This window comes from Hippoglossus stenolepis, chromosome 10 (assembly GCF_022539355.2).
Source record: "Hippoglossus stenolepis isolate QCI-W04-F060 chromosome 10, HSTE1.2, whole genome shotgun sequence".
Lineage (NCBI taxonomy): Eukaryota > Metazoa > Chordata > Actinopteri > Pleuronectiformes > Pleuronectidae > Hippoglossus > Hippoglossus stenolepis.
Window position 1 is genome coordinate 7,397,152 of NC_061492.1, and position 27,517 is coordinate 7,424,668.

At 42.1% G+C, this 27,517-nt stretch overlaps 1 protein-coding gene across 1 annotated transcript in view; it reads right to left on the minus strand.

The window, feature by feature from the left end:
• Positions 1 to 27,517, minus strand: part of cdin1 (CDAN1 interacting nuclease 1) — a 56,650-nt gene that overhangs the window by 6,952 nt on the left and 22,181 nt on the right. Inside the window, exons 7-11 of the mRNA XM_035168842.2 lie at positions 25,207 to 25,286; positions 24,813 to 24,862; positions 23,028 to 23,095; positions 21,545 to 21,610; positions 21,205 to 21,310 (exon numbers count right to left, since the gene is read on the minus strand). Of these exons, the coding sequence (XP_035024733.1) occupies positions 21,205 to 21,310; positions 21,545 to 21,610; positions 23,028 to 23,095; positions 24,813 to 24,862; positions 25,207 to 25,286 (370 nt within the window). The remainder of the gene's footprint in view (positions 1 to 21,204; positions 21,311 to 21,544; positions 21,611 to 23,027; positions 23,096 to 24,812; positions 24,863 to 25,206; positions 25,287 to 27,517) is intronic.

Here is a 27,517-nt window from a genome sequence, read left to right on the forward strand (position 1 = left end):
TCTCTGTATTATTCTGTGGCAGTCTAAGGGTTAACATTCAAACGGTCAGAGCTCACCTGATCTTTTCTCAGATATCGACTCACCATCCTCTATAATGACCCTCTATATCATGAAAATGGCTTTATCTCTTCAGTTATGACATACTGAGTGGGTATTCATTAACACTTGATGCTGATATTATTAAATTCTATTATGGCTGTGAATGGTGTCTCCTCTGCAAGTACTGTACTGAAGTCATGAGTAGGCAAGAATCACGTCTGTGAGTCTGCATGAATGTAAATATATTTTAAATGCACATACGAGTCCTGAATTAAGATTAGCTTCATTAAATCTAATATAGGGAGCAGAAATAACAAGAAAATGTCTCTGAGGCTTCCATTGTTTTCAGATGAGGCTTATTAGTCTCCAAAGCCAAACACTGGCCACAGTGCTAATTTGGAGATCTGTCTAGAGAGTCCCTCTTGCCTTTGATGAGTCCCCATGTTTGTAAGTTCTGCTTGGAGACAGGAAGCTCCCTGTGGTGGCGGGCGAGCGGGCCGGGGGCTGGGAGGCTGTGCAGACAGAGAGGACTCCAGCGTCAGGGGGATACATGCTCCTTTAACCTGTTATTGTGAACTCCCAGCAGCCCAGGCCGATAATTGCCACCTGTCTCTGGGGAAACACAGTCAAAAGCAGGCAGAAGGACGGCCATTTTGTGTCTGCCGCGGCTCCTTGGCCCGGACGGCCCTGGTCCTAATCCTGCCCTCCTGGCTAATGTGTTTTCAATTTAGGATGATCCCCTACTACAGGCACAGCACTAATCAACAACAGTTTGTACTGTAACCCTATCTGCCCTCGCAAGGGCAGCGTCAGCCTGACTGGGCGCCTGCGAACCTGATGTGTCCAGCAGAGCAACAGTGTTGTGTGTGTATATGTGTGGATGATATCATGTTTATATGCGAGGTCACAGGATGTGTGTCTGATACATGACTGTTTGTTTCCACCTATGCAGTTGAAATATAAACATCCATCCAGATGCAACACAACAGCACCTACGAACTCTCACACTGGACTTGTTGCTACGTGGACTTGTCTTTATACTTGTCCTGCTACATCTTAGCACTGCATTTTACATCATCTATCACAAGATTTTATACAATGCGGTGTGTTATTGGGATTAATGGAACCACACTAAGCTGGTTCAAGTCATACTTTTCCGATAGATTCCAGTTTGTTCATGTAAGCAATGACTCTTCCATGCACACAAAGTTTAGACATGAAGTTCCACATGGTCCTGTTCTAGGATTGCTATTTTCCACCCTATATACCACCTTTAGGCAATAGTATTAGGAGGTACCACATAAATTCTCATTACTATGCAGATGACACCCAGCTGTATTTGTCTGTGAAGTCAGATGAAACTAATCATGTGGTCAAACTTCAAGAATGTCTTAAAAGACATAAAGGCATGGATGACCTATATATTTTTTATATAGGTCATCAAAAACTTAAGTTATTGTACTTGGCCCTAAATACCATTATCTGGCCTCCAGCTCTACTGTGAGGAACCTTGAAGTGATTTTTGACCAGGACATGTCCTTTGACTCACACATAAAACAAGTCTCTAGAAAAGCCTTCTTTCACCTGTGCAATATGAAGACGATTGGAAACACCCGTGTCTCAAACGAAAACTGAAATGTTGATAAAAAAAGCTGCAACATGAATAATGAGAGGAACTAGAAGGGATTCATTGAAAAGTCACTTTACAAACTAAACACAAAATTTACTTATTAATGTATATTAAGAAAAAAAGCTCAGGGCTCTATTTTCAACACAATGTGGGAACACCTACCATTATTGTAGGCAGAAAATATTCCCGTTTTCAACTAAACCATGGCTGATAAAGTTATGATGGTTAAGTTTCTTCTTAAGTTATTAAATGATTGCACTTTATTATTTATGTCACATGCAAATATTGTTGCAAAGGTCCTTGTATTTACATTCTCAAAAAGCCACACTGTTCATTGGGCCCTTCTCAGATATCAGTCAAACCTCTTAAACTCTGCCGCCACTTCAGTGAGGGCTAAAGTAAAAGTTAGGCATGGAAAGGCAGGTGTGAATGTTTGTTGTGTAAAGGCCTTGTAGCCTCTGCGTCCATGAGCAGAACCCTGCCCCAAAATTAGAGTGTGGCCTCTAATGTCTCCCTGGGAGAAAAAGAGGCCTGGCTTTCGTCCAAGTCAGCACCTTTGGAAGTGCAGTCGTGTTACCACCACTAAATCAACATGTCAGCACCCAGGCCAGTGAACTTCTTCACCCAGACTCAACCGCTTACAGCTACCTCACACACCTAATGAATTGGCGTGAATGCCCATCTGTCCGCCAAAATGAAAAGGGGAAACTAGATATGAAGAGAAAAAGAAAAAATAAGATTTTCCCTTGTTCCGGCTGTTGCATGGAATATTTTTTATAAATATTACCATTAGCACCCACTGAAAAAACTGTGTAAGTGCTCTTACGTGAACAAAGAGCTGCTGTGACAATCTAGCAAATGTCAGGTTAAGGTGTCCTCGACGTCAGCCTTGGCCCCTGGGTCCAAAATGGAACTGTTCCAGTTTGGGGGCGAATTTGGATACGGACACAGGCGAAGGACCACAGAAAGCTGTGTGCTTACTCGGCAGTCTGTTTACATTCCTAAGGGTAATTTTAGCCCCTGGGGGGGAGCAGAGCAGGGAGGCCGACATGTCGTTGGGGCTTGTCAGTGGTCGACGGGCCAGCCGGCGCAGTGGCGGCACCTGGACATGTGGGTGGTACACACACACACACACACAGAGCAGACAAACCACTGGAACTGTTCTATGTGTTTGCCACTCAATTATTCATCAGCTTTAGTATTAGGAAATGTTTTTTAAAGAACCAGTTTGCATCTTCCACCTAATATCAATGGCTACTCTGTGAGTGGACTGGACCACTGAACAGAGACAGAAGCTGTCGAAGACGCCTCGTGGAAAACCACAGGAGTGAGGGTGTAGCACTGCTAACTGGCCCACCACAGAGCACTATTAGCTTTGGACAACACAGGATATCCCCAGTGTTTTCACTGATGATCTGTGGTGCAAATCTAATTTCATTGTAGTTTTTAAAAATTTGCTATGCAAACAAAACAATAATCCTAGCTCAGGAATCTGCTGAGGGCTTCTGTGTGCGTGTGGGGATTTGTCTTTTTATTACTCCCAGCCCAGAGTGTCCCTTCAAAGGGCAAGAAAGCAAGATGTCCATGTGTGTTTGCGGTGTGAGTGCACGTGTAAGAGAGAAGGGGGGAGAGAGACATAGAGAGAGAATGAGAGAGAGAGAGGGAAGGAGGGAGAAAGAGAGACCCAGAGCTTATCGAAACTAATTAGGCGAGGGATCAGGATGGAAGTTAAATACTGGGCTACATGTAATGAAAGAAGCAGAGTGGGGGACATCTAGGGGTCAGACCCACACCAAACAGTGGTCCTCAGGCAATCTGGTATTGATTTTCACTCGTTTGGGGAAGAAGGTGGACGGGTGGGAGGGAGCCACGGACAGAGAAAGAGAGAGAGGGAGAGAGGCAGTAGGGCAGAGTCTAAGGGTCTCATGAGTTGTCAACTTGACAGTTTAACCCCTTTTGGAGGAGAACAAACAAACAGAGGGATCTCCTGGGCTGACAGCGTTGATCTGTCATAGCGATGACACTGCAAAGCCCCACACAAGGCCCACACAGGAGAGGAGAGTGGGGAGGAGAGGGAGGGTGGATGGATACAGATATGCAGAGGCACATTCCCCAACCCTAAGAAGATGGGACTGTGCTCTGATGAAGATCTGGCAACCCTGATCTACGAATATCAGAACCTTAATAATTTGGAAATGGATTTGGAAAAATTCAACATTTCCATTGAATTCCTTAAATTTAAGAACAAGTCAAGACTACATATGTGTACCTTTTACAGTATGTGCATGATATTCCTTATTAATGGTTTTACTGTAAATAGTAGTAAATGACACAGGCAAAAGAGTAAAGGTGAATCAATCCCATCAGTTACATTTGAAAGTTTGTGCTTCTCTAATAAGGCAGTACGGGTCACAGTCCAAAACCACACAGACACACAGATGTCAGCGCTCCTCTCTTGTCACTCAAACTTTGAGGGCCGTCACCCCGAGCACCTTCCCTCTCATGTCCTTAAACACTTGAAGACCCCTTTCACTTTTCCCCTCAGACCGCCTCATCGCTTTGTCACATTGCCAAAGGGGACTCCATTAGCCTGGCCATGCACAGTTCCCCCAATTCACCCCACACACACACACACACACACACACACACACACACACACACACACACACACACACACACACACACACACACACACACACACACACACACACACACACACACACACACACACACACACACACACACACACACACACACACAGAAACAGAGCGGCAGAGAGAGGGAGAGGGAGCTTGATGCGCACAGCTAAGGCTGTCCACATCAAATTAGAGTGGCCCCTATAGTCCCTATTACAGCCTGGGAATGCTCCATCATGACGGATGCTACGGGGTCCCTCACTTGTCAGCAGTTGTCAGACAGAAAGGGAGTCTGGATACACACAGCTGACAGGTAATCTTAATGTCTTCAATTAGCCCAATTAGGCCTGTCATAAACAATTCGAAAAGTGCTCGACCAACACAAACAGATAAACGCACGCACAAGCGCACACAGGCACACACAGGCGCACACTTACAAAACAAGGTCTGCGGGGTATTAATGAGAAGGGTAATGGATATATCAGTGGACGGTTGACTTGTCTTTTGTTTCAAGGAGGGGGTGTGTCCCCGGCCCTTGCTCTCAGCTGTGCACTGCTGGCTGCTACCTGGTCAGTTCAAATTGTACTATCTCCTTTCATTAGCGCATCGCCGGCTGAGAATCTGAAAGGCCGTGACAAAATTCATTTGAGACGAGCTGGAGCAGATTGCCTGAAGCAGGTGCTATAAGGGAGATAAAACAAAAGCAGCACGTGTGTGAAGCTCCCTGTGTGTGTTTCTTACCTTTGTGTGTATGTGTGCGTGTGAGTGTGAAGGGTTTGTCATGGTCTTCACATTCTGTTCTTTTCCTTGCTATGGTAAATGGGTAATGACACAAAAGTACTTCTGGAAAAAAACAGAAAAGAAACAGGGACCAGTGCACACTTGGAGTGTTTACAAAGCTGTGGTGAAATCTAAATATTGTTTCTAGCGTGACTAAATAGGCCAACACCTTTCAGTGCTGAGGATGTGCGATAACTAACATTGTTTGATTTGGTCTCTCCTTTATAATATCTTATCGCGGAGCAATGGTGACACCCACACTACATCATCAGCTTTTGTCCTCTAACCGTTTCTTTAAATGCATCTATTTGCATTCACTATCAATTTCTTTCTCTCCCGGGACGTGGGACACGTTTCAGGAACCGTGAGGCACAAGCTAATGTTTAAAACAGAGATTCCACAGTTTGCAAACACAAGAGCCGAGCAAAGTTAGCATCAATATTTGAACAAGAACTTGACATCAACACTGCCTTGATCTTATGTACAGAGTCCCTGAAATGCCCCACATCAAGCAGCACGCTGACACGTTGAGTGCAGCACTTACACGCTAGTGTGAAGGCACACAGGCCAATGTTGTACAAAGAGAAAAGAACTAAATACAATCAACAGAGAGGAATTAATTCAAAACCAAGGCAATATGCTGAATGGTGAAACACTTTTTTTTTTCCATTCAAGGAGTCAAACTAGGACAAGAAGACAAACCAACTGATATCAGCAAAAATCTGTGATGGACCTCTAACTCTACGTCTGATCTTTACCTCAAGTGACGGCTGGAATGCCATCTGAGGGGGAGAAAAAGAAGGAAGGAAAGAGAGAGAAAAGCCGTCACCGGGAAGTTGTAATAGGAAATTGCTCTTGGCAACTATTTGTTCAAGCACCAGATTTTTTTCGTTTTTATGCCAACCCAGCGAGACCCCATTGGAAAACAGGGCAGGTCCCCCTAATGAGTAATCTATTTCAAAGCAGTCGTGTCTGGGCATGACAGTTTACTGAGAGGCTTGAAGAACTGGTAATTACCAGTGTTACGGGGCAATTAATGCATATTACACTGCGGCACTCATGGTGGTGACTGTCAGCTCCCCAATAAAAATGAGCACTCTTCAGCTAAAGGGTGACATTAATTGGGCCCTTAATGACTATGCAGAGGAACCAAGCCAAATAGGAACAAAACAGGGGACTCACTCTGACTCCAGCAGAGGGCTGAAAATTGGACTAAAAATGAGATTAATTGCTGTTTAGAAAAAAAAGAAGGGAAAAAATGTGGCGAGGGGAAGGCGGAGAAAGAGGTTGGAATTATAGGGTGCAGAGAGCAAGGGGCTCCTCATACAAATGACAATTCAATTAATTATTTCATACTGTATTTTCTTTACATTAAAGGCAAATACGATTTTTTAAACACTAATAGCAGCCAACAAATATTTTCTATGCAAAGATAAAGTGGAGTAATGTGGGGATTCTCTGTTCTTTGTATTTGGTCCAGGCGTGTGTTCATGTTAGCGAGTGCGAGTCCCTGCATATGTTTATAAAGCGAGATAGCGCTGGCACATATTTGGCAGTGATGTAAAAATGAAATCCAACTGGACACGCTAATTTCTGCCACTTCAGTTCGCTGTGGTGTCAAAACACTCTAAACACGAGTGACCGGCCCACCGTGGTGCTGTTTACCCAGACTCACCGGAGCTACACCTTTTTTTCACACACAGCACAGCTATTCTGCCGATGCTAGCCATGCTAACTAGCTGCTAAACGCCTGCTAAATGAATGCTGCACTCTGGGCTGCAAAACTTAGCGCAGCATCAGAGTAAGTTCTTAAAACACTAATATAAGACGGAAGATTGTCAAACGGAGGCCACGATACTGACAAGGGCAAAATCCATGGATACGACGGGTAGGATCAATTTGTGTAGTTTGCACTGCAGCTAGCTAGATTATTTTGTTTTGTTTTGTTTTTGGTTACACGATGAAGCTTTTGTTTGTGTCCGAGATGCTGTTGTTAGTTCGACATCTAGTGGGGGTGAATATCCCATATGTAACCTTTATTGAGCGCATTTGAAAGGCTTTGTCTTGATATTTTGGCCATTGCATAAACAGCTACACGTATATGTTTCACCCACACAGAGTCATGGTGCATAAGCTCAATATACTACATTCATCATTTACATTTATGTGAAAAGGAGCGTTCCCCACGTAACACAAAATACGGATAGAAGAAGTATATATAGCTGCGATGTTTTCCATAATGTGCAAGAAAGAAATCATCTTCAGAAGCAAGTATTGAGAGTTTGTGGGTTACACACTTTCCAATGAAGCCTAAAGCCTTAAGTTAAACAGTCAATAAAACATTAAGCGGGGCTTTAATTAAAAGTAAATCTGCCAAATTGCAGGCCTTCCACCCACAGAAATGTTTGTTTAGATGGAGATCAAGGATGTGGTGAAGCTATGAAGTAATTCTGATTAATGTTGCTAAAGCTAGGCACGTACTGAACGCCACCTGAATATGCAATCCCCCAATCATAAAAATATCAGCATGCAAAACATGCCGTCATTTGCATACATTTTTGATTTTGGATTTCCTTGCTATTTAAATATGCAGTTAGAAATAGTCCAGCACTGCCTCTTGCGCTGTCACGCTGCACACTCACACTGTCATTGGTCCTGATAGAACTCTTCCGCTTCAAAGGGAGCTTTGCAATGGAGAAGAGAATGAGCAAATATTTGAATTGCAAAAACACATCATCTACCGAGGGGAGAAAATTCAAGATAACTTTTTTTAGAGTTAAAGACACCCCCCAACCCCCAGCGAGCTAACCCTCTGCACACAGCACAAAAAAAGTCAACATATTCATAGTGTAAGCATGCCGCTAATTTACCATATCCAAATTCGTGTAATGGGATATGACACGTTTTAGAGGGGATTGAGGGAAAAAACTATAATTTGAGGAGAGAACCATAAAATGTTTAAGCTGCCCCTGTATTTAACTGAGATCCAGCACACAAATCCAGGTTCTCAGACAACCTGACATGGGTTTGATTACAGACTGAAGTGTAATTAGCTACTTAGGTTATCCTCTAGGCTGAGAGAGCAGCACTAGCACCCTTACAAGCAATATTTAGATTCTGCAGAAGAAACTATTCCCCCCCCACGATTTCAGCAGCCATTTTACAGCCATTTACAGGCAACCACTCGAGAAGATTCTCTGATGGTTTCCAGTTTTTTTTTTGCAGAACTTAGCATAAAAAAGTGCAATAAATAATCTTCATGACAAATCAGTAATATGACTCATAGCATATTTGAAAGTATAAGCTCCCCAATTCGATGCCAGGATAAATAGAACATTTAAGCCAAAACGTACAAGTCTAGCCATGAAAGCCATGAACAACATTAACAGCAATAAATACCCATCTTCAGACATCTTGAAAAACACCCTATTCAAAAAAGGGGGAAAACACTCATCTCCTGTGTTTATGATTGTAAATTTATTTACCACAGGTTCAGTGCTACCTTGAATTTCAAATTGGGGGGAAAATGTGAGCGTCTTAAATACATACTCAGAAAATGTGTGGGACACAGGGAGAATTAAGTAAGAGGCTAAATAAACTGTGGAAAGAGAGGCAACCAGCTACTGGTGGAAAGAAACTCAAGGCTACATTTCTTTTAATAAGCGAGTCAAAGCTTTCAGTGTAAGAGAAGTAGTTTATAGACTCCATAGCAAAATTAGAGGATCAATTTAAGTTTATAGGGTTACCTTGATATTAAATTATATCTAAACATCGGTCTTAAAATGCTTATTTCTTAACTCACCGTTAGCACTACCTTCAACACCTCAATACACACTGTCCACATCACTCCCCCCCCAGCAGTCCAACCCTCGAGTGGCCTCCACTCCGTGTGAGCCGCCTACTTATGAGTAGACAACTTGGAGACAGGTCTGAGCAGAAATCAAACCTGAATGATGGATAGCTTTACTGCACAATGACCTCTGTCACTGGGTTCTTGCCCTAAATCAATGCTGGCGATAAGGGCCCTGCACCAGCGCTCACCTTGGTATGTTCACCAGCAGACCTTATCTATGGCAGGAGGAAGTATGAGTAATAACCAAAGACAAGCTACGACAAAACCACTAACCCCGCCTTGTCAAACATAATTTACAATGTATATTCCCTTAAGCCCCCCCCCCCCTGCTGCTGTTAAAATAGTAATTATGAGAACCAGAGAGATTTGGGACTGAGTGTTTGAAAGATTAACCTGTTATAGGTTGGTGGGAAGGCTTTGCACATATCTTTGGTCCAAGTGAGGTTCTTATTTTAACAAGGAGGCTCGCAGACCTGAGGACTGACATGCCCTAGTCTTTATACGCTTTAGAGCACACATTCAAAAAAATAAGATGAATAAGACAATTTAATTTCAGCGCTGTCAGGTCTGTGCGGAGAGTCCAAACTTTCGGTGATGCATGCGAGGAGAGGTTGGAGGTTAGAGTTGAGAGGAGGGTTGACAGGAAGTAGAGGCAAAGACTTTATGAAGATTACAGCATTGAGAACTCCGAGACCTCTCGGTAGTTTCTCATTTGACTGTGCATGTGATGAAGTGCGTGTGTGTGACACAGAGAGAGACACGGGGAGCACAGGGAGAGAGCGAGCATGCTTCCAGGCAGTCGCATCAAACTAGGGAGAGAGACCGAGCATGACATCAAACGTTGCAATTAGCTGACCCCTTTCTCCTAGAGTCACAGTTAGAAAAGCTCTGCCTTTAAAACCGTGATTAAAATACATTTGCTTTCTCATTCAAAATGACATTTGACAAGGTTAGTAATATTTCAACTAACTGCAAAAACATTCTTGTGGCTGTAATCCTTTTTTTCCATCACTTTGCAGGGGCGCAGGTAACCTCGGAGCGAGTTTCCCATGAACTCAGCGCTACGATTTGAAAACAAAACGTCCGGGGGTGAAAAAAAAAAGGGAAGAGCAGTTCAAAGTTTCACTCGACAGTGTTTTGTTTCACCCGGGCAGTCGAAGCTAAATGTTTTGCAATCATTATTCAGAGAATTTATCCCCTTTCTAATTCAAACCACAACAAATATTTAAAACAGAGCCAGTAGTCTTCTCTCTAACCACAAGCTCCATCCTATAGCACAGACTCGGGGGGGGGGGGGAACTGAGGACTGTCAGCAGCTAGGGTTTCTCACACTGTTAAACCCCCTCATCACCGAATTACGTCAGGTGTAGTCTGTAGTCCAGTGGTCTGTCCAACAGAAAAGTAATTGATAAAAGTAAAATAAGATTTGATTTAATGGCCAGACAGTAAATATACATAAATAGTATTTTTTCAAAGGGTAAATAGTAGTCATAACATTGTTTTGGAATCGATTTAGAGTTTTTTAAAAGTTTTTATAAAAGGGCTGCAAAATGTCAGCGAACTTAAATAAACAAGATGTAAATGGTGTCTGGGACGGTCTTTGTCAGGGAGCAGTCCTGACAAAACAAGCTGAAGATAAGCCATGAATAACGTGAGGGGGATCGGAAATGGTCAAGCCAAAAACTCTTGAGTAAAGTTAATAGTTTTCACATCCATTCCAGTTGCAGGGGAGGAGAATGTGAAGTGTCGGGGCCGGACAGTGAGCCAGCCCAGGCTTAAGCTGCAGCTGCGCTCAAATTGAAGTGGCACTTTCTATCAGAGGCCTTTCGCCAGACAGCTCGGTTCTGCCCTTTCACTCATAACCTCCGTGACACACAGACACCCATTACAAAAAATTAGAGTGGTCATTTTAAAACACACAGCCGTCATCGGAGAGACAGATTCCGGGTTTAACATGGCGGAAGAGTCATGGCGTGAACATGCCAGCTGATAGAGATATCACTCAAGATGAGGAATACATCTCTGCGACATCTCCCGGGCTGACGTTCAAAAAGGGGGCGGCTCCAAATCCCCAAAAACTCTGCGTGGAGTTTTTTATTTCACTTGTGCAGAAATGTAGGCCTTTTGTTATCTTGCATCAGTCCAAAGGAAAAGGATTGGGTATCGTCTGTTTCAACCTCCCGCCCATGATGAAACGTTACATCGACAGCGGACACAGTTGGAATTTGGATCATATCATTAACCTGTTAACTCTCTAAGCCCTTGTCACAAAGGTTTGGTTTATGGTGGACACACAACAGAAGAAGAAAAAAACATTAGCATTATTAACATAAGAGAGGGGGAAGAATACATTAGGAGTCATATTGAGCACACATTTGTCTTAAAAAGCATTTTTTCCCCCCTGATCATTTATAGACCTGACAGAGCTTGTGGAGACAAATCTGTTGAACTGATAGATCTTGTACATTAAATCCCAGAATTGATGAGCAAAAAATCAAAAGGTCAGCACTTGGACACAGGCTCCTCATGTGTCTTTGATTACACACTCCCACTAAGGGATAGGCAGGCAGAGATGTTTAAGCTATCAGGCAATCAGACCGCCGAGAGACGTGAAACTCAAACCAGAGACGGGAGAGGGAGAGGGAGAGGGGCTGCCTGGGAACAGAGATGGGGGGAAGAGGGTCCTGATGAAGCTCTTTAACAAATGCCAGGCCAGTGCGGAAAAGACTCAGATGTGCTTGTATCTCATTCAGTGTTTTCTGGCAACAATGCACTGAAGTGAATTAATACTGAAATATAAAGCAAAGTTCACAAAAACAAATATCTTTTCATCTGGTGTTTTAATTCGGTTACTTAACGGCACATCAATCAAAAATGACTGCCATGAGGTACAATCAGATATAGGTCTTACATACCGAAACAAACAATTCAAACCATATATCAACATTATTTTGGGAGACGGATGAGGTCATGTGGCGAATGAAAAATGTAAAAATACGGTCCAAACTAAAATGAATGATGGACACAAATTAAAAACAGCATAGTTTGGCATCATCTATTGTTGAACAGATGCAGCCAATAAATGGTATTTTACAGGTTTGAAATATGTATCTTTTAAATAACTGCATGTAGTAACAAGAAAAAAATCTTTCTGCTTACACATAGAAGTTTTACCTCTAAGTGCTAATGTAACTAAGCGCCACAAACTAGAACTCCATGCATTTGTCTCTATCTTTAGCTCCACCAAGGAGGTTGCGTTTTCGTTTATTTATCAGATAGTTAGCGGGATTATGCAAACTGGAGGGATCACCATGAAATTTGGTGGAAGGATGTGGAATGGGTCAGGGCAAAATATATTTTCCACAGTTTAATTGATTTCCAAGAGAATAATTAATGGATCTTGATGAAAAAAACTGACTGATATTTATGTGTGTGTGCAATTTGGTGCTGATCCAAATAAAAATCTGGATCTAGTGAATTTAAATGTGGTTTCATGAGAGGACAGTTGGCGGAGGTATGTGCTATCTGAGTGACCTTATAGTTTTTTATGGAATTACATTTGTCCTAGTTATTTTGGTCCTTTTCTCCAGTTTACTTGATGGTGAAGACCGGGACTAGAAAGACGTCTGAGAGCCACACAAGAAGGTGAAATCAGTGGAAAGGATGAAAATAAGCATGGGTGGTATAAAAAAAACAACAAGGTTATGTGAGGGACAGCGGGCCTATAAAAAGAAACCTACTGTCTAGGTTATCTATAAGGAACCACTTATCACAAGCAAGCAGCTCCACACAGTGACTGATGGGCCTCCACAGACCACGAGTACCCCGCACATTATCTGGTACACACAGAGCTGCTCTTTAAACACAAAGGCAGAAATATGAAGCATTGTTTTCATGGCTGTCACTTGGTTAAAAATATTATATTTATTTTCGGTCAGAGGAGAAAGAGTGTGTACTGTTTTTTTTGTGCCCAAAAATACACAAGGTATTTCTGGCCAACACATAAATAAAAGCTAAGAGTAACCGTCAACCATAAACCATTAATTTGCAGCATGTAAAAGACAAATGATTTAAATCAAAGAAGCTCTTAAAAAGGTTCTATTAAAATCTTAATTATACTATTAAAAATGAACACCAGCAGCCTGTACCGTACATGAAGCTATGCTTTCAGTGTGATAGGTCAACCTCAGAAAAACAATTAAAAAAAGAGAGAAAATATCAAGTAAATTCTTCTTTTAAAACTGTTGCCATTTTACAAGGAACTAAAATAAGCATTCATCTTCAATCCATGTGACACATAGAGAAATAAAAGTCCTCTTTCTCTCTGTCTAATGCCGTTCCTTAACACACAATGTCAGAATGTATTGAAGGCTGGAAATACAAAAGACCAAATTGTTCCCATTCAACTGGGAATTTGTTCTTTTTGTCTTGGTCTCATTCATTTCCCGTGACAGGCCCCAGGACTCATGGTCCAGTGCTCTCCTCGGGCTTTGGTACGACATTGTGGGATGGATCTGATGACTCCTGGGCCCTCCTTCATCTCCGTCTACAGAGGGGTTAAGATGCATTTAAGCCCTTTATAGTTGAGCAGCATTAAGATGCTTTTGGAGCAGCTGTGAAGGTGCATGAAATTAAATATTTAAAAAAGGCCTCATGAACCAAAGGTCCTAGAAAGCATTCAATAATTGTGTGGTAGCTTTATGTTTCCTGAGATTAATATGTTTTACTTTCAGTCATTGTGAAAGATCGAGGAAAAAAAAACCAGAGCACAAATTTTGTATGACAACTACAATTATTTTCCCATTATCACTATCACTGTAACTTTTCTGCAGATGTGAAGCTATTCCCGAGTGAGTGCAAACAGGCCTTGGTGAGGCATAGCAAGCATCATGCACTGTGAGCACAAACTATTTGTCTCGGCCGTCGCTGTGTCAGAAATATATGACTTTGAGTTTACACATTGACTGTAATGTAGACCTGGACGTCCTTTGGGGGCTCAGGCAGCTCTATCGAAATTTCTCCTGTTAGAATTGAGTTTAACAAAAGCTCCATCTAATCCTTGCCCAACCACTTTCTGCGTGTTTGACAAATGCTCTGGACTTCTTCCTGGAATGAAACCCAGAAGGTCAGCGGAGAGGTAACGAGAAGAAGAAGGAGGGGAAAAACCAAGTGACACTGAGAAAATGGGGAGGGGGGCGGGGGGGGTGTCTCTGTGAGTCTGATGACATACGTCGTGAAAGCTGACAAAAAAATGTATGTTCATCTTTTTAAAAGTTCCATAGCAAAACAGGAATTCGTGGAGCGGACATGCTTGCACCCCATTTTACTCCAGGCTTTCCTCTCCATCTCGCAGTGTCACAGGCGAGCGGAAAGACAGGAGGAGGGATATATATCGCTGGGGTGCCGCTTTCTGTCCCGCTCCTCGTTCATGCACACAGCGGCCGTGTCAAAGCCGCTCTCACACTCAGTGGTAAATGACAAATTTGGATAATGCACAAATACAAACCTATAATAAAGAGCAGACATAGAGGCTTAGCCAGAGCTAAATCCTGAGGCTGCAGGAGACCTGAGAGTGCGGATTACACTCCAGACGCCTTAAACAATGCACCCAAATGTGCATCCTTAAAAGCATGAAATCCTTGAAGCATCAGCGCCGGCTTGTCATTTGCCATTAATATTCCGAGTTGCTTGTGCTTTGGGGGCCAGCATTGCACTTCTATGTGCTGATGTGCCCTAAAACAAACACTCGCAAAGCCCTGAAGGAACCACCATTGTGGATAGCTATTTTTTCTAGCTGTGGAATATTCTAAGAGAGGATGTCATAACAAAGGAAACAATAAAAGAGGCCACGTTCCTGCACTGCAAGGGGTATCCATAACTATAAATAGGAGGAAGGCGATGTCAGAGGCGCTTACGCTTTACCAGGAAAACTGATGTTTGTTCTTTAAAAAAAAAAGGAGGAAATTAAGCTCCAACTAAAATTTTCCATGCATATTAAATACATAAAAACTCCACAGCCTTAAAACCTTGTAACAGTGAAAATATCATCACAGTTGAAAAGCAAATACGCAGCAAGAATCTATCACCATGAAAAGAGCATTTTGTTATTACCTCTGCCAAGATAGTTGTATTACGCATAAACTTGGTGGAAAGATGAGGAATGGGTCAGGGAAGAATCCATCAAATTTCAGATAAGGGGGCGTATCCAGGAATTTTTTACCTTCATTAACATTACGAAAAAAGGCAATTTTTTAACTCTTTCACTGATTTCCTAGGAAAAGAATTCATGTATCTTGATGAATAAGATCTGGAATATTTAGGGGACTGATAAGATATGACTCATATAAGTATGTGCAATTTCATGCAGCTGGATTGAATTTAAGGACTGTTAGGCCTTGGTGGAGCGACGCTGAGTGCCATTGTATTCGGCTATTGCAATTGAATTTCGCCTGGTTCTTTGTGGTGCACATCTTTGACAGGAAGGTGAGGTGAAGTATGGCAGGGCACAGGTCTTGGAGGTGTCACATTGTCACCCCAGAATCGCCAGTGCTTGTCCTCGGGGACGGCCCTGTTGTGTCCAGCCTCATTGGATCAGCAGCAGGCACGGCCTGTGGGCGCCCTCTCGCAGGTGACATACCCTATTTTAACTGTCTCTATGATGGCCCTACTGCTGCTGCTGAGGCCTGTATTACAGGCTTCAACTGCATTAACATTCCTGGCTATTTGCAAACAAACAACTATTGTATATTTCAACATATGAACAAATGCATAATTTCTATTTAACAAGCCATACTCATAAAAGCAAAATATCTGTATATCGAAGGCTCTAGGCGTAAAACCTTTTTAAAAGATGAAGAAATAACCAGATGGATTTAATAAGGGTTGTCTACAGCACATCTCGTCATTACACTCCACTAATTAAGCATTCCTGCTGTCACTTCTCCGGAAAGTTCAACAAAAATGATGGACATGTCCATTTGAAAAATGTACAATATCTTGAATCAAAAAATTAATTTGATGTCACACACATGGATTGATGGTTCTGAGGTTATAACAGAATTACCGTGCAAAATCTACAGCATACAGTCCCAGATATAATTGGAAAAAGTTCACAGAGAACTCAAGATGTCTAATTGCAGCTGTGTCAACGAACATAAAACATCACATAAATCAGATTCCTGTCTATTCATTAGCCGAAGTGTCAGCGAGCAGATTAGTGATGTTGTAGGAACAGTCTGGCGAGGCTTCAGAATGGGTTTCTCATTAATTGTAGTTTTGCCTCCATTATGTTTGTCAAAAAAAAACTGTTAAAAGAAAGGACAAGCACTAATATCACTGGCACTGATTTGAATGGAGATCAATATGCGCTTTTTGGAGCCTGAGAATCCTCTGCTGGTAATTATGGGAGGACATTAATCAACTACATTACAACGGAGCATGACTTTTAAAATTGCTAAAACAAAAGAGCGAGATGAAAAAACAATGCCTGTGCGTGCATTCAAGTCTCACCAAATTTCCAAGTGGTCAAGCCAGATGATGTATAATGGCAAACCCCAAAGTCCTCACCCCCCCATTTCAAATGAGGGAGAAATGAGGCATACTGTCCCATTATATTGCTATAAATCATTTTTTGTGGCCGGCTGACAGCTTTTTATCAGATCTAACCTTTTCAAGCCTCCATTAAGAGTGCGAACATTTTCAACTCTGACACATTTGCAGTTTACGAATCTCACAGCTGATTTGCTTTGAGGGGGCACGCTGGCGTTCATGCTCATTTCCACAGAGGCCGTCCATTGTGTTGGGCCAGGTGGAATGGGGGGAGGGAAGAATGGGGAACAGTAGAGAGAACGGACTCTGAATTTTCTGATTTGACTCCACATTAAATGTTTTGATTTGAGATAGTACAGTGTGGAATAGATTAAAGACTGACTTACGCTATTGATCCATTTATGACACACGGTGGAAGCATGGACGGGCAATCAGGGGCCACACAGATCCCTCATAATTAACAAATTAATAATGTTTTAGAGAAGAGATGCTATGACACTTTGAAACGAAGACTAGACAAACAGGAAGACAAGCATTACATCAATTTCAGAAGAACCTTTGTAAACATATTTGTCTAAAGTTAATTTGCAGCCTTTGGTGTGTTCATGTGCTTTGAAAATGGAAAAACCATGGACGCTGGAAACAAAACGTGTTCATGTGTTTAGAGCATTTAAAACACGTCTTTCCAATATTTGCATAATAACAAAGAAAAAAATCAGATGTCACATTAAATCATAAAAACGTCTGTATTGGCTAAAAAAACCTGGTGTTAGACGCTTGGAAGAAATGGACCTGCTGAAGCTACTCCTGTATGAAGAGCTGATTTTATATTGATGTTAATTGCACCAACATTTTTGCCAACGATCCAAGTAGTTGTCCTGTTTTAATTCGAATTTTCCCAGTCGAGAACTAATTGTCTCTACATTATGAAAAATGTTCTTTCTTGAGAAAGGCTGTGGTGTTAATACTTTCACAATATATTTTCAACTAGTTGTGATATCCATAAATCGATCTATTTATCCATCGATCGAGTAATAACACTTCGCTGGTGTCTTTTGTCTTATACATTTCAGATTGACAACAAATACCCAAATCTCTATTTCTGCTTAATGCTTTACTTTAGTGCACAGATATGAAAGGAAGTCAACATATAATTTTCCTTGTGTGAGTATATTCTTTTAAGCGTGTGACAAGTTAAACAAATCAGACAAATACTAGGTAGAACTTCAGCTTGTAAGACACTACGAGAGTTATGGAGGGGACTTTGCCAACCATAATTGATTTAAGTACACCATAATCAAGAGGGGGCAGTTAAGTTGGTACCACGCAAGGGTCCATATTTCATTACATGCTGTGTTTAACCTTACCCACTTCTCCTAAAACACACAAGAGGCTCATTATGTGTTTAATATTCACCAGCAGGTGAATAATTTTTATGCAACTCTGATAGTTGGGCAAGATGGATAACTCAATTATCTGAACATCCGTCAGAGCAGAGGGCTTGCTGGCTCTGGAATGCCATCAGCTAAGATTGATGGCTGGAAGACACCGAGAGCTGCTGCTTCGCCATCTCATCCAGGCACTGGGCCTGAACACAGCGTTTGATTTTGCTGAGGACCGTTTTTCTCTCCTCCCCCCCCCCCTTTTCCTCTTTTTCCTTGAGAGCATTGTAGGTGAAGCGTCATTACCCCTCACTCCACTCAAGAGGGGTTCATTATGGGGTTAGTGTGTTGGCAAGACTATTGTTTAGATGATGAATGCTGTTGATGAGAGCTTTGGAGAGAAAATTAGTTATGTCTTTTTTTTTTTTACGTCTACAAAAACATGTCCCCATAGCTCACTCTGCGATGCTTGGGGGCAAAGAAGGAACAATTAACACAAGCAACGGGTGAAGCAGTTCAGTTAAAGCAAAGGGGGAATTCACAAAAAATAAGCAAATCACTGGAAACGTCAATCAGTGGGAAATGGAGTAATTACAAACACCGCTGTGCAATTCCAAGGCCGGTCAAAAGGGAAACTGAAAGGTTTAGAGTCAAGCAGTGAAATCTGAGTTTGAGGAATGGACAAACAGCCTAAACAACAGCCCTTCAGGCGCTGCGTCATAATCTCAAACCAGCTAATGAGAAGTGAAAGCAGGATGAGGTCACCGCATCACTCTCTTGTCCCTTGTTTCTTCAACGGTTTACGTTTTTTGGGACCACAAAAGTGGTAACCCCCCAAAATCACTGCCTTCACTTACGTGCACGCACACGTGTAAACAAGACGACAGGGCATTAGCTCTAACAATAAGAGAAAGACGAAGCACATTTGGAAATGTCAGCAGTAAATGTCAATTAAAAATTACAAGGGTGCGGGAAAAGGTAGGGTCTGAAGGGACTGACAGTTTTTCTTTTCATTTTTTGACACGACAATGTTTATCTGACCGAGCTGCCAGCTGACATGATGGGATCTACTTTGACAGTTCCTTAATACACTCGGACAAGCTTGCCCCAGTGAATATCAATGAACGACACCCGCGAGCAAATATATAAGGCTCGGAGTAATCCTAACCGTCCAATCAAGCTGTTAGTGTTCTGATAGTTTGACCTACTGTAAACTAAAGCCACGAGGAACAAAGAGGAAGCCCGAAGACAGACAAATGCCATTTTCTGCAGTTTAAACAAGGAAAGCATGTTAACTTATACAGAAAAATATTTAGGGAGACATCAAATCTTCATGTCATGCAGCGATCACATAAGTATTTTTTCACTAACCATGGTCTACGACTACTTTGGAGCATAAACAAAGCCTTTTTTCATTCACACACTTTCTTAGAGGGATATAATGAGTCCTAAAAATATATTTTCATATTCACACCTCTATAACTTTTAGTTCCCGATGGCAATAATACAGAATAAATTTAAAAAACAGACTGCTTTCCTTCTGGGAGCAGGCCATTTGTAAATCAAACCATGTAACTCAGAGAAAATAAAATGCATCATTGATTATGACCTTGACCTCATCCTTCGCATTTTAACTACTCAGTGATATTAGATGAGTCATCGTCCCTGAAAAATCAAATAATGGTTCTGCCGGCAGCTTCTGGGTGAAACCAGGAGGTCAGTGTTCTATAGTCAGGGATATCGTTTTCTGAACATAGAGCCATTACTTCCTTGATGTTTGTTTAGCTATCTATGATTCAAAAACTTTCCTGTAAGGTGTACTTGACATTTTTACATCATTGGTAAGATATTTCTTCAGAACTCTGACTAAAGTTAGGTCGAGACACTACTGACATACCTTCCTACCATTTTATTTTAATTTAAATACCATATGTTCCTGGGCCTGTTTGTGATAAGAAGAGGCTTAAATTACAAGAGCATAAAAGAGAACAATACATTTTCAATGAAAATGAAAAAAAGGTGATCTACATCTGGATAAAACCTGGTATAAATAAATCTTTCACTACCTTATCAGTTATGGGCAGAAAATCGAGGGATTATCCTGGGTTGGGGATGAACGCATACAAAACCACACCATGACAATTCATTCATGGCAAAACAGTTTATTTTTCTGTGTTGAGGTCTTGATAGATTGAGAAATCTGATCCAAGAAAACCAAAACGAGACAGAGAATGAGAGAGTCTAGCTGTGCCCAGGGTCTGAAACCTCCTGGCGCTTCAGTGCCATGTCACAACATGTCAGCTGGCCGTCATGGCTGACGGGAGCCTGGGCCATAGTGAGGTGAATGGAGGCTGTGGGGGCAACGTTTTCGAATTTGGTGACTGGAACTTTGTGCCACGGGAGGCAAGAAATATAAAGAGCATGTGTGACCGACCCCTACTCTTCTCACTGTGTGTGTCACTCCACCCGAATTCAGTTTGAAATGAAGCCTAAATTATTTGGATAATGGCAGAAGATACTTTGTATGACAGGTGCTCATAGCCAATATTCTTTACTATGATTAAAAAGTGAATGGGTGACCTATGCCCTAATTTATTCATTGGTTGGGACATTATATGACATTTGCAGCCTTTAAAAATATAAACTAGCACATGTATTACTGTAGGAAAAGGAGCTTATAACACCCAGGCAAGTCTCTTTTCTCCAGAGACAGTGAAATAACTCTGCATGTTGTACTGCTTTTTCATTCTAGATGTAAGAAACACACACACACACACACACACACACACACACACACACACACACACACACACACACACACACACACACACACACACACACACACACACACACACACACACACACACACACACACACACACACACACACACGTCTGTTGCCCCGAGGTCAGACCACAAGGGCCCGTTCCTGTCCAGACGTTCTCATGACAACAGATGCAATGGATTAATCACCCATTTCCCAGCTTTCCTTTGAAAACAATATGTGTACTCTGGAAAACAATCAGGCTCCCAGGCAGACCATTCAGGCTGTAAAAGCTTCAATGACTGGCTGGATGTGGAAGCAGCGTGATGTGCCACATGTACTGTAGAGAAGCGTGGGGTTAGTGTGGCCTATGCCAAAGAGGAAGTGGTTAGTGTTGTAAGACTGAGATATGAGTTGCATTTATAAAGCTGATTGTTGGTTTGTGGTCTGAAAAGGAGAAGTTATAAACAATATGCAGGCTGGGAAAACGGTAGTTTCAACATTCTTTGGTTGATTCAGATAGAGGGAATAAAAAACAAATACAAAGAGGTGAGAATGAGAAAGATGACTCACCTGTTCCAGTAGCTCCAGAACTGCTCGTTGAGATAGGTGCGATGACTGTAGTCGTCTCCAAATGAGGCTTTGCTCTCAATCCAGTGTACAATGTGTCCTTCCACAGCTTTTAATAAATAAAAACACACGAAAAAAGCTCAGTAGACGGGGGGGGCAAGATCCAGATCCACACAAGCAAGATCCAGATGTGGCAATGACATTTTCTCAGTTTATTCCCTATGATTCACAAAAATCAAAGAACATCTGGCATTAAAATGACAATGTTTTGACAATTGCATAATGCTCTTTGAGGTTAAACCACCCAAGTTGTAATAATGACATTTATGATGCAAATACTGACCGATTGGAACCTCCAGGATGATATCAGGTGTTTTATCATAGCCCATAGCTCTCAGTTGGTTTTCATCTACAGGAAATAAAAGAGCAGAATAAGTTTTACTCTTCACTGAACAAGCTTTATTAAGTAATCAGATCATCGATCACAGACTACTGACCTAACCGCATTCAGCAAGGTGGCGGTAACAAAACCCCTCATTGTGAGCAAAGCAGACAAAATAACAGTAGAGGACAGGAAGCACGGTAAGACCATTAACTACATCTGCCACATATTCGCTTTCATTGCACAAAAACACATTAAAGCCCAGTTACAGAGTTGCTCTCCAGTTTTGCAGTTTGGCAGGGCTTTATAAAATATATAGCAGGAGGACAAGGTTGGCATTATAGCCTCTGGAAGCCTGACCCCTGCCTGCAAACGCTGCAACCACTGTCCTTGACTTCTGGCGTGCTTCAGCCATTATCCCTACAACACCTGATTTCTCCATTAAATCTCAGGCTGACCAGGTCATTCGGTTCCAAAAGGCCTGCCTCTTTGTCTCCAGCCAAGCTCAACTAATGGGGCGTGGAAGGGAATTGAGGAGAGATGGAGGGTGGCGGTGTCAGTGGTGGTGAGGAGGTAGCGTCAGCCAAGGATGGAGAAAGAGAGCCGAGTGAGGTCAGGGAGGCTGCCAGAGGCCTGCAGTGGGGCATCCTGGGTGGGGTGTGTGTGTGTGTGTGTGTGTGTGTGTGTGTGTGTGTGTGTGTGTGTGTGTGTGTGTGTGTGTGTGTGTGTGTGTGTGTGTGTGTGTGTGTGTGTGTGTGTGTGTGTGTGTGTTGGGATGGGGACCTCTATTCACTCCTACCAGGCTGTTGACATTGTCATGTGGCTCTGATCGCCTTTTTACATCACCTTTGATTAAAATTAATGGGCCATCCCTGCTGTTGGGTAGCTTCTTTCCAATCCATTCATCAGATGGGGTGAGGCTGCCTCCGTGGCCCTCGTGCCCCCCGAACTCTGACAGTTTTAGAACAGTCCTCTGTACAGCCCTGGAGAAAGGTCAGCACTCCAGGTCCAAATAAATGATATGGTCCTAATGACAGAGGGAATGACTTTTATCCTTCATCAGTCATCTGACCTCGGGGATGGTGATGATGGGCTAACTGGGGGAGGGGGGCTGATTTAATATTATTGGAAGAAGACAATGTTGGAAGGAAAGTATATTAAAAAAAATTATCTGAAAATATAACGGGTCAAAATATTAGGAACCACAACCACGTTACAATAAGATAATAGTGAAACATTAAGATTCTACCTTTATTCTTTAAATATTCATTGTAGCCTGGTGCATATTTGATAACAGCTTCTGGATTCAAATCAATAGGAGATAATATCCTGTGCATCAGTCATGTCCGGGTCTTCTCTTACTTAGCTTACACAAAAGACAACACTGACACAACCAAAGTGACCTGAAAACAGGGGATGACAAGGAGGTCAAAGGTCGGCTTACCCAGAAAGGAAAGGTTTCTCTCCTTGAGTTTGTCCCGCAGCAGCACCTCATGCTCTTGGCCAATGGCGCTGAGAATAGAGAGTCAAGGATTCCAACGTACAGTACAGTACAGTAACAGACGTATTTTCTATCGAACCATAGACATGCTCAGATCTTTACTGAAATAAATGTACTTCTAAAAATACATACAGCTTTAAGGTGTGAGTAGCATTTTGGTTTTACCTGGATAAAGTGGGTTGTTTAATCCATAAAATCGTATAAAGACTTTTAATACTTTTTTCTAGAGAGAATAATTCAACCAGTTTTTTTACTGTGTGTATCTTAAAACAAAATAAAGCATTTTGCTGCAAAACCAATTATGAAAAAGTAGATTTTATAAAGCTTTTGAAACAAGTTCATTGTGACAGGTATCATAACTGCTATAACAGCAATACTGCAATAGCAGATGTGTTTCATGTTTTAAAGCAAATAGAACTTCAAGGAACTGATTTCTTGGTGATTTAAAGACTTGATTCTTTGAGGAAACTTTTTTTTCTTCTCAGTTGTCCAAATTAAGAATCTGCTTTTTCTCCCCCACTGGTTTACTATGCAAAGTGAGAGCCATTTCTCTTCATGCCGATGTATAAAGTCTCCAGGTCAACCTTAATCCGCTTTCACAACAAATCTCCAAAGTGCATTAGGAAAATGAGGAAAACGAAACACATGCCAATTTGGCAAAATGCACAGAGCGCCTGGACCATTGCTGCTTCACTCATTCCTCTAGAATCCCTGAGAAAAAAAAATGCTTTTAGAATAAATGCCATTTTTCATCAGTACGCAAGATGCTTGATTCCACAGTAAGGCCGGATATCATATGCATAACTTGCCTACTCCAAGAGATAGAGAGAAAAGTACTTAGGCTATTGTATCCTCAACATACACTAATCACTTAAAAAAGAAAGAGCTAAACTTTCTTTCTCATGTGTGGATGAGCTCTTTGTAAGCACATAGTAGTGGGGCAGTGACGATGAACTCTGTGTGAGTCACTGACTAAAAGAGCTGACAACAAAAAAAGTAAAAAGGGTATGTAGAAGGAGGGCAGGATGGGGCAGGGTTCAGCGACTATGAACAGAACAGCCCAGCCCCACACACCAAAGGCTGGACAGACATGATACCACACAGACTTGCACACTCATTCAAATAAGTCTCCTCCCACTGGAAATAGTTGGTCTGCCACACAGCTGCTTCCCCTTACACAGCCTGGACTGCAATCTTTCTCCTATTGTCAAAGCTAAGGCGGTGGGTATTAGCTGTAGCTGGGCAATGGGAAGGGAGAGGAAACACTAGAAGTATACAATTGAATTAAACATATATTAAAAAAAACAATATGCCATTGAAAATTTAAAGTTCAAGTTGCCCAAAACTCTCCGTGGTACTGGAGTGAGAATCCTCAGAGGTAAAAACAGTGATGATTAAAAAACAAAACAAATCTTCTGGGTTAAATAAAATATCAAACAAAAGAACAAGAAGAACACGAGGGTTATGAATGCTAATTTTCTTTCTTGTATCATAGAACATTGGGTCTGATCCACTGCGTGCACATGGAGATGCATTTAGATCAGTCTATCCTCCTCCTCTTTCCTCCATCACCTTCCAGCCCCTGTATCGGTGATAGCGGGATGGCAGGCAGAATGAAACACTTCCCCTGTGAAGCAGAACTTTTATGTCAGGTGAAGCCAGACACATCTCATCCCCTTCAATAGCTCCTCGTCAATTTCAGGCTTAAAATTTTATGGGATAGGATACTGTTTGATGCAGTCTACCAGCGGTCCATAACAGCAGTCATTTATTGTGCACTGAAAAGAGGGGGAAGAAATATTATGGCGTGCGAAAAGGGTGGGTGAGCGGGTGGGAGGGAGGGAGGCGAGGTGAGGGAAGGAAGCCCCGTACAGTGCGCTCCGGGAGAGGAGAAAACACATGAGATGCAGGCAGATTGGCAGGCATGACCGCCGGCTCTCACGTGACCTCATCAGCAAACATGAGCGGCTGAAGCCGCCTGTCAGCCGGTTACGACGTTTAAAACCTCACTGTACACACGCAGTCGATTTGTAACACGGAAACGTGACACAGGTAGTTAAAACAAACAATTAAAATTATTTCCTTTAATATTTTGCTCAAATTTCAAATTTCAAACACTTACTTGGTAGATGTTCTTGGCCAAAACCTGGTCCGGGATTAACGATGGCTCCTTAAGCATACTGTTGAGGACCGTTTTAGAGGCTGAGAACAAGAGAGAATGGGCCAAAAATCACAGAAATATTATAATGCAAATGACATCAAACATTAGTCATTTTCTAGTTGTCTCATTTCTTACAAACGTAAAAGAAAAAAAAATGTAATTCCTGCAAAAGCAAACTATTAAAATATGGAGACAAAAGACAGCCATGGCCCACTGTAATTCACCATGCAACTGCTAATGCAGTATTTTCACTCTAGCCCATTAGATGTCCGCTTGGTGTCTATACAGATTTTCTATATATAAATGTTTCAGTCCAGAGCACAGGAGCACCATGTAGTTTATCTATGTTATGAACGCCGACTATTCTGCATCTCTCATCCCCATTCTTGCTCTACTAACATTATAAATCAGAGCGGGAAGCCCGCTGGATTGATTCGCTGGTACTGCAACAGCAAAAAAAAAAAAATCCTTAAATCATTTCTTAAAAAGATCGGGATTAAATGGATTGTATCATTGTGTGACGAAATGGTTGAGGCACGCCATTTTAGTGATATATATACACACGTGGTCCTGACAGACTTGCAGCAATACAGACAATACAAGGAATGTTTCTATTCACATTTCAGGCATGGATGGTGCCTGTGCCAACACTGCACACAGACTCCCAAGCTCATCGTGAAAACAGTGCATAACATAACTGTTAAACACTGGACAGGTTTATTTGAAGATTTATCAAAATGGCTTGAAAAGTGACTTAGATAAAAAAAAAAGGATGGATGGGAAAAGACTTGAGTGTACATTTCCAAATGCTGACTGGATCATTAGGCATCTCATTAATAGAAAGGCATTTAAAAGAACGTTAAAAAAAATCCTTAAGACCCTTCCTTTCTATTCTGTCTTGTCCCTTTGCATCTCTTTCATAGGCATGACTCCTTCTGAAAACCATGGAGGACAAACAGAGCTCTGATCCCTCATCTACCTTATGACGAAATAAAGGAGGGTGGAAGAAGAACAAAGCACATTCAGCGCTCCCTCCTCTATTTCCGTTTCTTCTTCTTTGTCTCCATCTTTCTCTGCCACCTCCTCTCCATTTCAACCTCTCCCAGCGACGGCGTACTCCCCCAGCCCATCCCATAACCCCGCGCTCCTTCTTAGAGCTGCAAGGCACAGGGCTGTGCTTTATTTCTTTGCTCATTTTTCTCGGAGATTGGTACCTTCACACGCAGATCCATACCGTGCTCCTGTGCAGTGCAGGCGGCGGTGAAGAAAGAGGGTTATATTTTCCCCTTGAGTTAGGACACCTCATGACAAATGATAATGGATAATCAATAAAGCGGGAAATATGAGGCAGCAAACTTTATGAAGCCAGGAGACATATTACTCCCCAACAACACTGGTTTCCCTTAACAAAGTCACTACTCGACTGTGCCTAATAATCTGAAGGAAAATCAAAGGACCTGCAACCACATCAGCAATATTGGCAACTTATTCCACTTTAATGGCATTTTGATTGATTTTTTCCCTCTTCCTAATGGTCGCTTTATAGATTTGACGCTGCTTCTGCAAAACAGTAGTGTGTAATAAACCTCCCTGAAGGCAAACGGCAGCCATTAAAGCTCTTGTCTTACTAGCGCTCATAATTGAAGGTTGACCACCAACACAATTTGGTCTCACGCGAAAAACACACACAAACACACACTCCCTACACTTCTCTCTCCCTCTCTCTGTCTCTCTCTCCTTGTCTCTCCAACCCCTTGATATTTTTGGTGGACGGCCATAACAAGTGACAGGATCCCTTTCTCCTGCTCTTTCCGAGCGATGGGGTTAAAAATAGCCATAAAAAGGTGACCTTGGCGCTGACATTGTAGAATTTCAGCCAAGCATTGACCTGATGAAAATGGAAGGCCAGGCCGCTAATAAATCAGGATGCTTTTAAAATGAGTTTACCCTAATGCTCATTCATCACGGGCTGTAATGCCATTTGCAGGCCCAGGATTCGCTGCTGTGCACAAACACAGCAGTAAATAACAACAGGGTCCTAGTATCCCTCGCATCGTTGCAGCCTCCAACATCAGCATACATTTATTAAAGACATCCCCGCCTTGCACGGCAAGACTCCTCTATGACACCCTGAGCTCCTCTCTGCCACGCACACATACAGCAGGCTCTTTAAATACACACTCAAAAGGCACACACACAGACACACGCGCACATAAAACACGTGCAGAAAAATAAAAAGCATAATCTGAAGAGCACCAGACACGGAGAACAA